We start from the raw sequence: 12,985 nt of genomic DNA on the forward strand, positions 1-12,985 counted from the left end.
CCAGTGAGAATCCCTCATTATTCTCCCTTTCTGCCCACACTGGACCCTGCCTGGGGATGAGCCCATGCCTGGAGTCCTCAGCACGGGAAGGAGATGGAACTACTGGAGCCAGTCCAGAGGAGGCTGCAGGATGATCAGAGGGATGGTTGTGGGGACAGCCTGAGGGAGCTGGGGGTGTGCATCTGGACAAAGCTCTGCGGAGAATTCAGAGTCTCCTCCAGTGCCTAATGGGACTCTAAGAGAGCTGGAGAGCGACTTGGGATAAAGAGCTGGAGAGGGACTTGGGATAAGGGATGAAGCAGCTCTGCTGTGGGGACAGCCTGAGGGAGCTGAGGGCGTGCACCTGGACAAAGCTCCGCGGTGTCTTTAGTCTTTTCCAGTGCCTAAAAGGGCTCCAGGAGAGCTGGAGAGCGACTTGGGATAAGGCACGGAATGCCAGGACAAGGCTCCTCAGTGCCAGAGAGCAACTTTAGGGGGAATATCGCAGAGAAATCTCCCCCCTCACAGCCCAACCTCACCCGCCCCTCAGCGAGATGGCGGCGTGAGGGCTCGGAGGGCGGGGGGGGCCGCACGTGCGGTGGGCGGGGCCTCCCCCCCGCACAGCACAATGGACAGCGCCCTGCGATGGGGGCGTGGCCTCGAGGGGGCGTGGCCAGCAAAGGGGCGGGGCCGCCGCAGCCGCGGGAGCCGCCGAGAGCGGGATGGGGCCGGCCGGGCTGAGTCGCGCCCGCGGTGAGGGAACCGCCACCGGCACCGGGGACGGGCTGGGAGGCGAGCGGGGCGCTGGATACGGCATTGGGAATGTGGGTGTGGGAGATGGGAGGCCGCCGTGTGAAGGAGAAGCGGTGGGGAGTGAGGGGTGTGAGGGTTTTGCTGCCTCTTGTGCCCGGGCCCGGCGTGAGGGTGGGTGGGTGGGTGGGTGTGTGTGAGGGCGCCGGGAGCCGATATCCCCCAGCCACGGGAAGCTGAGAGAAATTTTAGTTATAATCGTGTGGGATCGGGGAGGGAAGCCGGTGAAGAGCCGGGGGAGCGGTGGGCTCTGGGTGGTGGGGAAATCCCTTCAGGTCTAAGGATAAAATATAGCGGTGCTAAAGTTGGGTTTGTGGGGTGCCTGGAGGGGTTGGCCATGGAGGGGCTGTGAGTGGGACCCCAGCACAGCCCGGCAGCTCAGGGTTCAACAAACCTACCCTGAAACTCCTGAGGTATTCACTCAAAAGGTGTCCCTGATCAATGGCTGTTAAATGCACTGATGGATTTAACAGGTTGTCCAGAAGCTGTGGCTGCCCCATCCCTGGATTATCCAAGGCCAGGCTGGATGGGGTTTGGATGGAGCAGCCTGGGGTAGTGAGGATGGAACCAGCCCATGGCAGGGGTTAGAACGAGATGGGCTTTGAGTTCCTTTCAAAACCATTCTGTGATTCCATGTTTTCTGGGTGAACCAATCATATTCTCTGGGTCGCTTGGCTGAACTCCTCCAAGCAGTAAAAATGGTCTGTAGATGGTGAGAAGGTGCTTGTGGTGATGGCACCACTTATCTGGTGGGGCTGGAGACAACCAGCCTCTGTTCAGAGAAAATACAGCTGCCAACTGCACTCAAGGCAGGCTGAAACAGTTTGTTGGTTTGTTGTACTGTCAGTGAGCTGCTCCTGGGTCTGCTCTTGATTTATGTGTTAAACTGAAGCTGGGGGTCCTTGGCAGAAGAGGGATGTGAACTTGTCAAAGTGGGTTCAGAGTGGCCACAAAGATGCCCCAAGGGCTGGAGCCCCTCTGGAGCCAGGCTGGGAGAGCTGGGGGTGCTCACCTGGAGAGGAGAAGCTCCAGGGAGAGCTCAGAGCCACTTCCAGGGCCTAAAGGGGCTCCAGGAGAGCTGGAGAGGGAATTGGGACAAGGGATGTGTGAGGGTGATGAGATCCTTGCACAGGTTTCCCAGAGAAGCTGCCCCATCCCTGGAAATGTTCAAGTCCAGGTAGAATGAGGTTTGGAGCAGTCTGGGATAGTGGAAAGTGTCCCTGTCCAGGAATGGCTTTTAGTTCTCTTCCAACCCAGACCATTCCAGGATTCTGTGTCTCCTATTCCTAAATCGTATTTGAGGATTGAACTATTTCCTACACTGAGGACGGATGAATCTGTGTGGTGTGATTTCCTGTGGAGTAGTGAGGTGAGGAATGAGGGGGTTTACTTCAGGAATGCTTATCTCCTGCTGCAGGCTGGCAAACATCAGGGAGTTAATGCATTGTTGTGCATAGGAGTTCCACGGTGGTTTCTTTGGTGAGAAAATCACCTTATGAGATGGATGTGTGGAAATATTGGCCGTGGAGCTTGTTGTGCTACACCCATGGAAGTGAAACAGCTCTGAGAGCAGAGTGTTTGACACTGCTCCATTTCCCCCTTCCCCTCAGCCAAAAAGACTGTTCCTTATTGTGTGGTCAGGAATGTGTAAATGTTGTTGTTTGGGTGTTTGTGTTGCTTGTCTTTGGTTTTGATCCACACCAGGACTCCAGATACCTCTGCCAGGTGTAGGAGCAGTGCCCAGCAGTGCCCTGCACCCTCTGTGCTGCCTCACCTGCTCCAGAGGTGTTTCTAAGGGAGGCAAGATCAAGATCTGCTTCTTAAAACTGATAAAGGTTCATTCTGGCACCATTCCACCTTGAGGCTTCCTTATATCAAGCTTTAAAAAGACTCGTTCTTAAGTTCTTAAGTGAAAAAAGCTCTAATAAATACCATACAGCTTGGCACTGTGTTATTATTCTGTGTGTAAAGCTTAAATTACAATATCTCCCCTAAGTGAAAGGCGCCCCAGGCAGAGGAAATGTCACACACCTTTTTCTGGAAGGCAGGAGGGAAGAATGCAGCCCTGTGGAGTCCCCCTTTTCTGCCTGGAAATATCAGCCTAGCTGGGTGCCACAGCTGGCTTTCACGTGGTGTATTGGCATTTGGGGAAGTCAAAAATCCTGCTATTTTCAGCACTTCTTCATCAAAAACAAAACAAAAAAAAAAACCCTGCTCAGTTCTCTTCAAGATGAAAAGCAGCCACCACAGGTGGGAGAAGTTAATAAAGTCACAGTTCCACATCCAACAGGCAGCTCCAGTGTGGAGGGAGCTGGCTGAGCTCTGGGGCAGGGGGTTCCATTCAGGGCTTTCTGTGTATTTAATTTATACATATAAATGTATAATTTATTTCAGATTCCCAACCATCTGGCTGTGTTCTGTCGAGTGAGCTGCTCCTACAAATAGTAGAATAGAAGCCAAGCATATGGAAAATCCCTCAGGTGCACAGTGGCTGAGTCTGGATGAGAAGGAAGCACAGAGTTAGTTAATGCCCCTGCCTGTCCCTTGGCTGTGTGCAGTGGTGTGTGTTCCTCACAGCTGCATGGCTGCTTCTTCAGAATCCATTTCTCTGGAGTTACACCAAGTGCCATCAGGGCTCCAGATCCCTCCTCTTCCCTGGAACACCCAGCAGGTGGATCTTGAGCTTGTGGTGAGCTCTCTCTGCTTGGTTCAGAGATGAATTGCTGTGTGGGCTGGAGCAAAAGGGTGCCCAGGGAGCTGAGGCTCCTCTCAGGGCTCAGTGTGGCACAGGATGCTTTGTGAAATGTGCCTGTTGCTGTTTTCTGTTGTTCAGGTGGGCAAGAATTGAGATACTTTTAATATCTGCTTGGGATGGTTAGGGTAACCCAATCTGTTAGGGTTGTTATTATTGGCATGATTGCAGATTTATTGATAACTCCAACCTCTGAGGTTTTATCAACTGCTCTGAGCTTGGCCAGCTGGAATTGAGCCTCTTTCCTGCTGTTTCCCCATGGATGCTCCAGGTGTGCCTCCACCTGTGGATTGGGGTTTCTGAATGGTTGTGCTGCAGTTCAGTGGGTCACTGCTCTTCACCTGGGTTTTCCTGATATGTTTTTTTAGGCAGAGGCAAATAGGAAGCTGAGCAGGGAGCCACTGGAGAGCTGGGAGGGTGTTGAAGGAGCAGACACTCTCTGGTTGGGTGGTTTCTTTCTGGTGGTTGAACATACCTGTTTATATAATTTGAGTGGAACACGAGGTGACTATGAAAACACATCTGTCTTTGGTGCTAAAGCCCTGGGAAGATCAAGTGAGCTAATTGAGCTAATAATTGGGCTAATATGGCCCAGATGCCCAATGGTAACACCTGAATCTCTGTCCTTATCAATGCTAATCATCATCTTCAGCCGGGTGTGCCAAGTACCCACCTTTCACTGCCTTTTCTGATGACTTTTTCCTTATTTTTTCCCAGGATTTTCAGCAGGAGTCCCCGTTGCTTTGAGAAGCACAATGACTGTCTCCCAGCTCTGTTTGGAGGAGAGGGCGTAGAAGGTTTGCTGCCACTGCACTCTCCCGAGGTATGAGAAAGATTTCTAGGCCAGGTGTGAGTTATCAGCTGTCATTTTTCCACAGCTTCCTGTGGGTGTAGCAGCCACTGGTTCTTTTTTTTCCAGCCTTCCCTCAGCTGGAGAAGCACAGAGACAATAAACCTGTGGCACTCAGGTCCAGCAGCTGCCAGGGAGCAGAGGGTCTGTCCAGGCAGCAGAATTGAGGCTGCTGAGCTACAGCTTGTGCCATCCCAGTGTTTCTGAGCTGTGGAGGTTTCTGGCCTCCTGCAGAGGTGCAGGAATTTCTGCTGTAGGAGGCGAGGTCGGAATAAGGCAGATCCCAGCTCAGCGTGCTTGAGGAGGCTTCTCCCGCTCTATTTGCGTTCTCGGGGAGGGTCCCCGCCCAGGCTCCTCATGTTACAGGTCGTGTTCCAAGGTGCCCTGTGCCTCTTGGCTCGGATATCCGATACCTGATAGCAGCCTGGGCTTCCTGGGGCGTGCTTGTGCTGCTCCTCTCGCTGGATGCTCTGCTGGGGGCTCCTCTCTGCATTAACTGCCTTGGTGAGGACTGGCTTTTAGCCCCAGTGAGACAGAGATCCAGCAGGTCCTGACCTTTGCTGCTTGGGCAATGTGATATCCTCTGCAGAGGAACTGTCTGATCGTTTCTCCAAAAATCCCCCATTCTCAGGTACTCAAACTTTTAAAAGTCCTTTTCCCCCTCTCACCCTTCCTTAGATTTTACAGCGCGATGGTATTTTGCAGCAGTTTTTGAGGGCGAATCTCTTGCCTATTCATGTTTCACCTCCGGTTTTGGGCTGAAAATGTCAGGGATAAGTTGTGTGAGTGCTCTGATGGTTGAGTTCAGCGCTCCACTGCGTCATGTTGCCGAGGGCTGTGTCTGCTCAGCAGTGGAATTTGAGTGGGGTGGAATGAGCACAGTGCCTCCAACCAGCCGTCCAGCCTTTTGTGTCCTGATGCTTGTGAATGGTATTTTTGCAGGAGCAGGACAAAGGAATTCCTAAAGGAATTGCAGAAAGCCACCTAATAATGCTTCCCTTGAGCTGCTGGTCACTGATGCATGTGTGAAGGTTTGAGGGTTAAAACCCGGGCAGGAGAGTCTGAGGGAGGAATCCTGATGAGGGCAGTGAGAGGAGGCTGGGAGCAGGGAAATGCTGAGGATGGGATTGTTCCTGCCTCAGTTCAGCTGGAGCAGTGGGCATCCAGGCAGTGGGATGTGATTGCCAGCTTAGCATCAGGCATGTTCTTTCAGCCTGCTGCTTCCTTTCCCTTCCTTTCAGTCAGCTAAAACAACTGAATCCCACTGTGTGCACAAAAAGCATTTAAAACACCGGGGTATGGGAAGCTGTGGAAGCTTTCAATGGAAAAGATTTTGATTACAGATATAATGTAGGGAAGGGGGATTGGGGGAAGAATTGCCATGCAGGCTCAGTGAGGCTCCTAAGACAAGCTCCTTCTCCAGAGTACAGTTCATTCTGGCTTTACATCCCTGTATTGTGCTTTAATTATCGTGAGTTTTGTTGGAGCTCCAAGTTGAATTTACTGCAGTGGTGCTGGCAAGCAGCACAGGATGCTGGATACAGCCCTGGACTGGGACTGCAGAGACTTCCCTCTGTCTCTGCCACTTACCAGGCAAGATATTCTACCTAATAAACCTCCTCTCTATTTAGAAAGGAAGAGTCACAACTTCTAGCAGGTCTGTAAAAAAATCACCTATTGCACTGCTTGGCATGGAGGATCTAAAATATTCCAATTTCTCTCTATTACAGGTGTAAAAATGGTGCAGAAATACCAGTCCCCAGTTCGAGTCTACAAATACCCTTTTGAGCTCGTCATGGCAGTGAGTAACACTGAGCACCTTCCCTGCTGCAGCTGCTGAGGGCCAGGGGGAGGTGGGGGGACTCTGGTGGGTTTGGCTGGATGTCTGTGACAGTCCCACTGCAGGAGCAGAGCTTCAACTCCTCTCCTTCAGTTTTCCAGGAAAAATAAGGATCGGTGTCTCAGCATTAAGAATGGCAGCTTAGTTGTTAGAAGGAAAAAAAAAAAAAAAACCCCAACAAAAAAAAACCCCACAAAAATAACCACCAACACAAAAGAAGAAAATCCAACCTTCTGTAATTATTCTTTGATAAGGAAGGAAAAAAAATTTGACATTGTTAGGCAGGGTAAATTTGTGGCCATCTTTGCCATATCACCAAATGCCACTCAGTCCAAAATCTGATCCCAGTCAGCACTGTAGTGTGGATGTATCTACAGCTGGATTCTGAATAATACTGAGCTTTTTGATTTGGTTAAAGGCTGGAAATCTTTGGGAAAAGTCTCCTTTATTTTTCTTCCCCATCCACTCTGTGATTGAGCTGCCAGATCTCTCTCCAAATCTTGTGATTTCCACAAGGGCCTTGAGGGCTGTCACTGAAATTCATGCCATTGTTAGAGGAGCTGGCTTATGGAGTCCTGCAAGGTTTTGTTTTGTAATCTACTGGGTGTTTCAGTCAGCTGAAGGGATCCCCAGGCTTGGTATTTGCTACTTTCAGCCTGCTGCTTCCTCCACTGGCTGTTCTCAGTTCCTTTAGTTTCTGGGAGTCTGGAATGAAGATGGAAAGCTACAGCCGTTGTGATTCCCATGAATGGAAGGGAGAGCCTCTATTGAGTTCCTCTTGACAATGTGACCTCTTCAAAATTCCTGAGAAATACTTGCCTTAAGATTTGTTTTATCCAAAACAGCCTCCAATCTTTTATTTCAACAGTTAAAACTGAGAGAATCAGTTTGTTCCTCATGGTGAGTAAGGGACCCCAAAGGCAGCAGCAGCAGAGAGTGGTTGCTGTTCACTTTGCACTCTGATCATCCAGATAAACACTGCTTTTGCTGGCAGTTGAGCTCCCTCCCAAATCCACCCTTTTTTTTCCAAGTTTTACCCAGATTTTCCATGTCTCTTCACAGCTAAACCAGTAACGTGCCACAGGATTGCCCTGACCATTGTGGGGCTGATGTTTGTGGCAGTGGAGCTTTCCTGGCTGTGCCCTTTGCTCTCTCAGTGTGAGAATAAGACACCAGCACCTGTGGAGAAGCTCCTGGGACACCTCTCCACATTGCTGTTGTCTCTATTAGCAGGATAAAGCTACCACCAGATGCTCCTCAGTGGATTGGCTGCTAATTGAGGAGGGCTGCCTTGAGACAAATCCTTTGTAAGCTTGTTAGTACATGCCTAAAGTCCAGGGGCTGGTGGGCTTCATTTTGAAGTGGTTTAGTTTTATTTGCTTTCAAATAAAACTTAAAATTCCCTGGGAATCGAGGGCTGGGATGGTAAATGTCATCCTTTAGTTGTTCAGCAAATCTTAGCAAAATTTCTAGTCCTCTTTCTTACGAACAAGTTCCTTTTCTAGGGTCACTCAGCAGACTGTGCTGTGGAGTAGGGAGCTGAATACAACCCCCTTATCACCCCCTTCCCTCCAGCTGTGTTCCCAGCTGTTGTGGAGCAGCATTTCAGTCCTGTGGTGGTCTCTGCAGGCTGGGCTGGGTGTGCAGATTTGTCCCCCCTGTTGCTGAGCTCAGACAGAGGCTCCCGTTCTGTGGAGGCAGCTCGGATCTCACAGATCTGTCAGGTACCAGCTGTCAGTTGCTGGAAGTTTTGCAGGGAGGAGTGGGTGTGCAGTGAAGCTGTTTTGCTCCTCAGCACGTGGCATTGCTGTTAATCCCCTTCACCAGAAATCTGACAGCAGCTTCCTCAGCGCTGAGATTTCAGCTGCTTTCATCTTTTCCCCCCTCAAACACTTTGGAGTGCTGAGGTCTCAGGCTGTAGTAGGAAAGCAGAGGTTGACCCTCAAGACACCCCCATGTTTTACAGATCTCTGGGCACCCTTCCTGATACACTTGTGCTTAATTCCTCATGGGACAGAGTCATCCCTCACAACACAGCCTGAACAGAGCATAGGAAATAAGCAGTGGGTGTGCTTTGCTCACATAGGAGACTTTGAGAAATAGGGTTATCACAGCCATATTTGGCAAGCAATTCCTTGCTTTGTGGTGTTTCCCAAGCCCTTTGTGGAGCCCACCTCCAGGAGCAGGAGTTCTCCTCCCTGGATTTGTGCAGCAGCCATGTGCTTTGCTCCAGGGATGAGCTGGGGCTTTTCCTGCTGATACCTTTGTGTGTCAGGGTAATTGTCTCTGGATTTACACTCTGCCCTTGGCTAATGCTCCTGCAGCTTGGGTTGGGGCATTTGCAGGCTGGAGATTTGACACATATTCCAAGTCCTTTTGGAAGGACATTCCCCTCCTTGCTCTCTTTGCCAGTCTGTGCATCCGAGGAAGTAAAAAGGAATCAGCTTAACAAGTCTTTTCTTGTCATTTGGGAGTTCTGAGTCTTTCTTTTTTCTTGTCCTTCCTTCTAAAAAAGATTTAAGCAGAAGGTGGTTTTTCCACACCTGTCCAAGGTCACTGTAGTCATTTCCACCTGCTTTGTTCCTAACTTGGATTCACATTAATGGATCAAAAGTATTATCCACTTCAAACACATATTCAGTGCCTGGCACCTTTATCCCTTATACTTGAAAAGAACCTCAACTTCTCTTATACTTCGTTAGCTTGTCATGTTTTTCCTTTCTATTTTATCTTTTTTGTCTGTGTCCTCTTTTGAAGGGAGCTGTTCCTCCAATGGATTGTCCATGCCTCTCTGGGCCTCATCTTGTCTTCCCTTCAATTAGATCAGCAGATTTGACATTGCATGTCTTCTAATTTTACCTTACAGCCAAGAAAATTCCTAAATATAAACTTACTTCTCATTTTCTTTCTGTTGTAGTTGGAAAGCCAAAAGGTTTTTTTTAAAAATGTTACAATGAATGAAAAATCCAGAAGGAGAGGTACCTCTGCCACATATGAGTGATGCAAATATTTGTGATGTATTGGGGATGAGAATTTGCTTTGAGTGAGCGAGTCCAACGTGCAGGAAACAGCTGAGAGAGATATTGCATACTTAATGTTATTTGCAATGAATTATTAGGTTAGATGAGATGGCTGGAGCTGGAGTTGTGTTCCTGTTATTTTTAGAAGTGCCTCAGCCCTTCACACTCACGGTTGACATCAACCATTTTCACACACTTTAGGGGATTTATAGGATTGGTCCCTGTAGCTACAGGTTGGGAATAACCCCCCAGAGACCTTACAGGGTCTTCTGTATGTGATGGATAATTTCAGCTGCAAATGAGAAATCCCTGACAACACTTGTCAGTGATTTGCTCCTCTTGCCACAGTGCACTTCATGTTCAGCTCTTGCTGCTGAGAGCATTTTAAGGTTCCTGCTGCAAGAGAGGGATCTTTCTGCACTACTATATAAAAATAAATCATGATTTTGAAAGAAAGAGCAAAGATCAGGGGTTGGGGAGGTTTGCAGGAGCATCAGCTGCCATCAGTTGTATTTTGTGCTTGAGACAAAACTGCTGTGGAGCCCCACATGTGTGTGATGTGAGTCAGTGCTGCTTTCTGCTTGACCTCATTTCTTGGTGCTGCCCACGGCGTGTGCTGACACATATCTGTGCAGCTGGGAGCCCGAGCTTTGCACACACACACACACACATGAAGAGCCCTGGTTTGTGTTTCTGTGCTGCTTGAGTGCTGCTCATCAGGACAGGGCAGTTCTGCTCCTGCAGCAGGAATTTAGGTGGGGGTGGCTCCTCTGGGGGTGCCTGTTTGGTGTGGGATTTTCTTATCTCATCACTCAGAGTCTCTGATAGACCTGTGGCAGTTTGTGAGTTCCCTGCCTGGCTCTGCAAGTGAAAAGTAAAATATCTGAACTCCTGGCCTGCCCTTCCAAGCAGCTTCCTGACTCTTGTGGTTTTAGTGGCAATTCAGTGTTCTTTTAATCACAGAACAGTTTGGGTTGAAGGTTCCAGAAATAATCCCATCTGGAGCTCCAGGTTATTGTCACTATTATGGTATATTGTCACTGCCTGGTATTAAATAAAGAATAGTAGAATCTTAACTAAAATATTTGATATGCTGGCTCATAGCATCTGCTTTCAAGTGTGAGCTCTGGAGCCAGGAGAGCTCTTGCTGCAGGGAAGCAGAGCAGTTCCTGGCAGCTGGAATCCTCAGAAGCAGCAGAGAAGGCACAGAGGGCTGTGTGGAGCAGCCAGGGAGGTTGGAGTGGAGCTCTGAGTGCAGCAGTGCCAGGAGAGAGGATCCTGCTGCTCTCTGTGTCCCAGGAGGCTGCAGCTGACACAGGGAAGAGCTTTGCAGCCTGTCCAGTGCTTGGGAGCTCCTTTGCAGCTGCTGTGATGCAGGTGGTGGCACAGCTTTTAGGTCCTGCCTGAAATGGGATTGCTGGGTGGCAGGACCTTGGGGATGGAGAGAAAATCACTTTGGAAGGGGAGAAAAAATGTTTCAAAACAGATGTTCTTTGGTGGCCAACCCATGCCATTTGTGACATGAAATGTGCTGATAATAACCTGAGCTGTAGGTAAGAAATCCCTGCAAAACAGCATCTGCTTTGTTTGTTATTGATTGTTTATAGATTATAGGTATATGTTACAGATTTTTATTGATATATCGATTGTTGGGTATATAAAATTCAACAATTCCTCCTTGGATGTGGATGGTCTGCCTGCAGCCATGGGCTGTGCCAGGAATTTTAAAACAGGCAGCTTCTCTCCCTACTTCTTGCCATGTTAGGAAGGTGAGTTTGTTGTGACTCCCAGAATCTACTGGGTTAACATTTTATGCACTTAGAGATAATCTAATGTTGACTCAAGACATGATGCTTCAGTGTGACTTGAAGGCTTGACAAGATACACTAAAAATATCCCCTCATCTTCCTGCTGAGCAGCATTTGGCACCAGGAGCCTGGGAATGATGCTCTTTGAGTGTCAGCTGGGCTGGCTCTGCACTGGGGTGCTCAGAGGTGCTCTGCCACCTCTTCCTTTAACATGGAGCAGGTTGAGAGTGAGCAATAGCTGGGAAAGAGTTGACATTTCTCCTGGGATGGTGGTGTGGGATGTTTCCCCTCCAGCGAGTAGAAAGTGTTCAGTGAGTGCTGTTTGTCACAGGGAAGAGCTGCTTATTCACGGGGAGCTCAGTGTGTTCTGTGGGGGTGACAGAGGTCTCTGGGAGCTTTGCTTTGCCGCTGCTCAGCCTCCATTTGCTGGGCAGGGTGGTGCTGTGGACTGGAGAAGGTTTGCACTAATTCCAAGGGTCTTGTACTGGTGTTCTCACCTTCTCCAGCTGCAGCAGGGAGGTTATTTCCCTGAAGGATGGGTTGTGTCTCAAGGTTAACCTGGTGGGTGCAGGGATGGCTGAGCTCTGACCAGTGTATCTCCTTTATCTCATCTTCCAGTAGTGACCAAAAGATCCTTCTCTACTGAACGTGTAGGTGCAGAAAACAAATTATAAACTCTTCAGCAGAAGCTAGAAGAGGTGGTAAAATTTAGAATCATAATTAATTCTTACATCTCAATGGGTATGGGCTTGTTTTAAGTGCTGAGCACAGTGACCTGCCCAAATCTGACCCTGAATCGTGGCCAGTTTGTGTAAATTCTTACAGCAGCTTCTGGCAATGACAGAGTGCCCTTCCAAGCAGCCATTAGTTTGTTGAGCCAGCCTGTTTGATTTGGGGGTGAATCATCAAGCGGTAAATGTGTGATGTGACACTTGACTGCTGTGTTTTGCTCTTTCAGGTGTTACTCACACGAGATCTCTGCTTCTTTGCCTTCCCATTTTGGTTTCTCTCTCTCCACACTGGCCTGTGGCAAGCAGCGATTCCTGGATAAGGTGTAATTTCCACAGATTTTTTTGCAAAGGTCAAAGCCTTGTGCTCTTGCTGACCCCAACTGCTCCACACAGAGTTCCTTCTCCCAGCAGAGAGGAGAGAGAAGGCTGCAGCAGGACAGCTTGAATGGGGCATTGTTCCTTCTCAGACAGGAGGTCAGGCACGTTGGTGGCTTCCCAGGAGGGCTTTGTGCAGCTGCAGTGCAGGGCCTGGCTTTAGGGGGTCTGCTCTGGCCCTCAGTTGTGCCTGTATTGCAATAGATGCTGCTGCTGCTCCCTGAATTGTTTCTTTCACCAAAATCTGAAGGAATGAGACAAGTTGTTGGCTGCAGTCCAGGCAGAGATAACACTGGGTCAATGTTTGTAGCCTGGGTGCTGTTGTCCCATGCACTCCTCACTGGCAAATCTTTTTTCCTCTGGCCAGCAGAAGTGTTTCTTTATTTCCCCTCAAGCCCCAAAGATTTCTGCTGTGCATGCTCTGCACCTCTTTGCAATGAAGTTCTCTTTTCCCTGAATCAGTGCCTTTCTGTACCCTAAATATGCATTTGGTCCCTCCCACATTGTTCCTTGTATATTTTATCTTGCTTTGTGGCTAGTGGGAAGCTGGTATCTGATCAAAACACGTGGATTATTGTGTCTGCTGTGTCTCAGCACTGAGACCAAGCAGTGGGAGAGACTGCAGGATGAAATTCCTTTTTTTTCCTAGAAGGCCTGAATCTGCAGAGGAATATTTCTGTATCATTAGAGCTGCTCAAAAGCTGCTCCAAATGTATCCTCTTCCTACTTGAAAGCGATGAAGTGTCTTCATCTTGCTTCTCATCATCTCTTTTCAAAGGGGATGATGATCTGGGCGTCTTCAGCTCAAAATCTGGTATTG

General features: G+C 49.0%; 1 protein-coding gene across 3 annotated transcripts in view; it reads left to right on the forward strand.

Moving 5' to 3' along the window:
• The first annotated feature begins 678 nt into the window (after nt 1-678).
• The window catches only part of SEC14L5 (SEC14 like lipid binding 5), a 35,187-nt gene continuing 22,880 nt past the window's right edge, over nt 679-12,985 (forward strand). The window contains exons 1-4 of one of the 3 annotated variants that reach the window (XM_083872698.1): nt 706-732; nt 2,047-2,158; nt 4,259-4,364; nt 6,122-6,192. In XM_083872698.1, coding sequence (XP_083728824.1) covers nt 6,130-6,192 — 63 coding nt within the window. In that variant the 5' untranslated portion in view covers nt 706-732; nt 2,047-2,158; nt 4,259-4,364; nt 6,122-6,129. Of the gene's footprint in view, nt 733-2,046; nt 2,159-4,258; nt 4,365-4,867; nt 5,023-6,121; nt 6,193-12,985 lie in introns of those variants that run through there. The other 2 variants (XM_083872697.1, XM_083872699.1) reach the window with 2 other exon arrangements.

The sequence above is a fragment of the Zosterops lateralis genome (assembly GCF_965231275.1).
Source record: "Zosterops lateralis genome assembly, chromosome: 15".
Lineage (NCBI taxonomy): Eukaryota > Metazoa > Chordata > Aves > Passeriformes > Zosteropidae > Zosterops > Zosterops lateralis.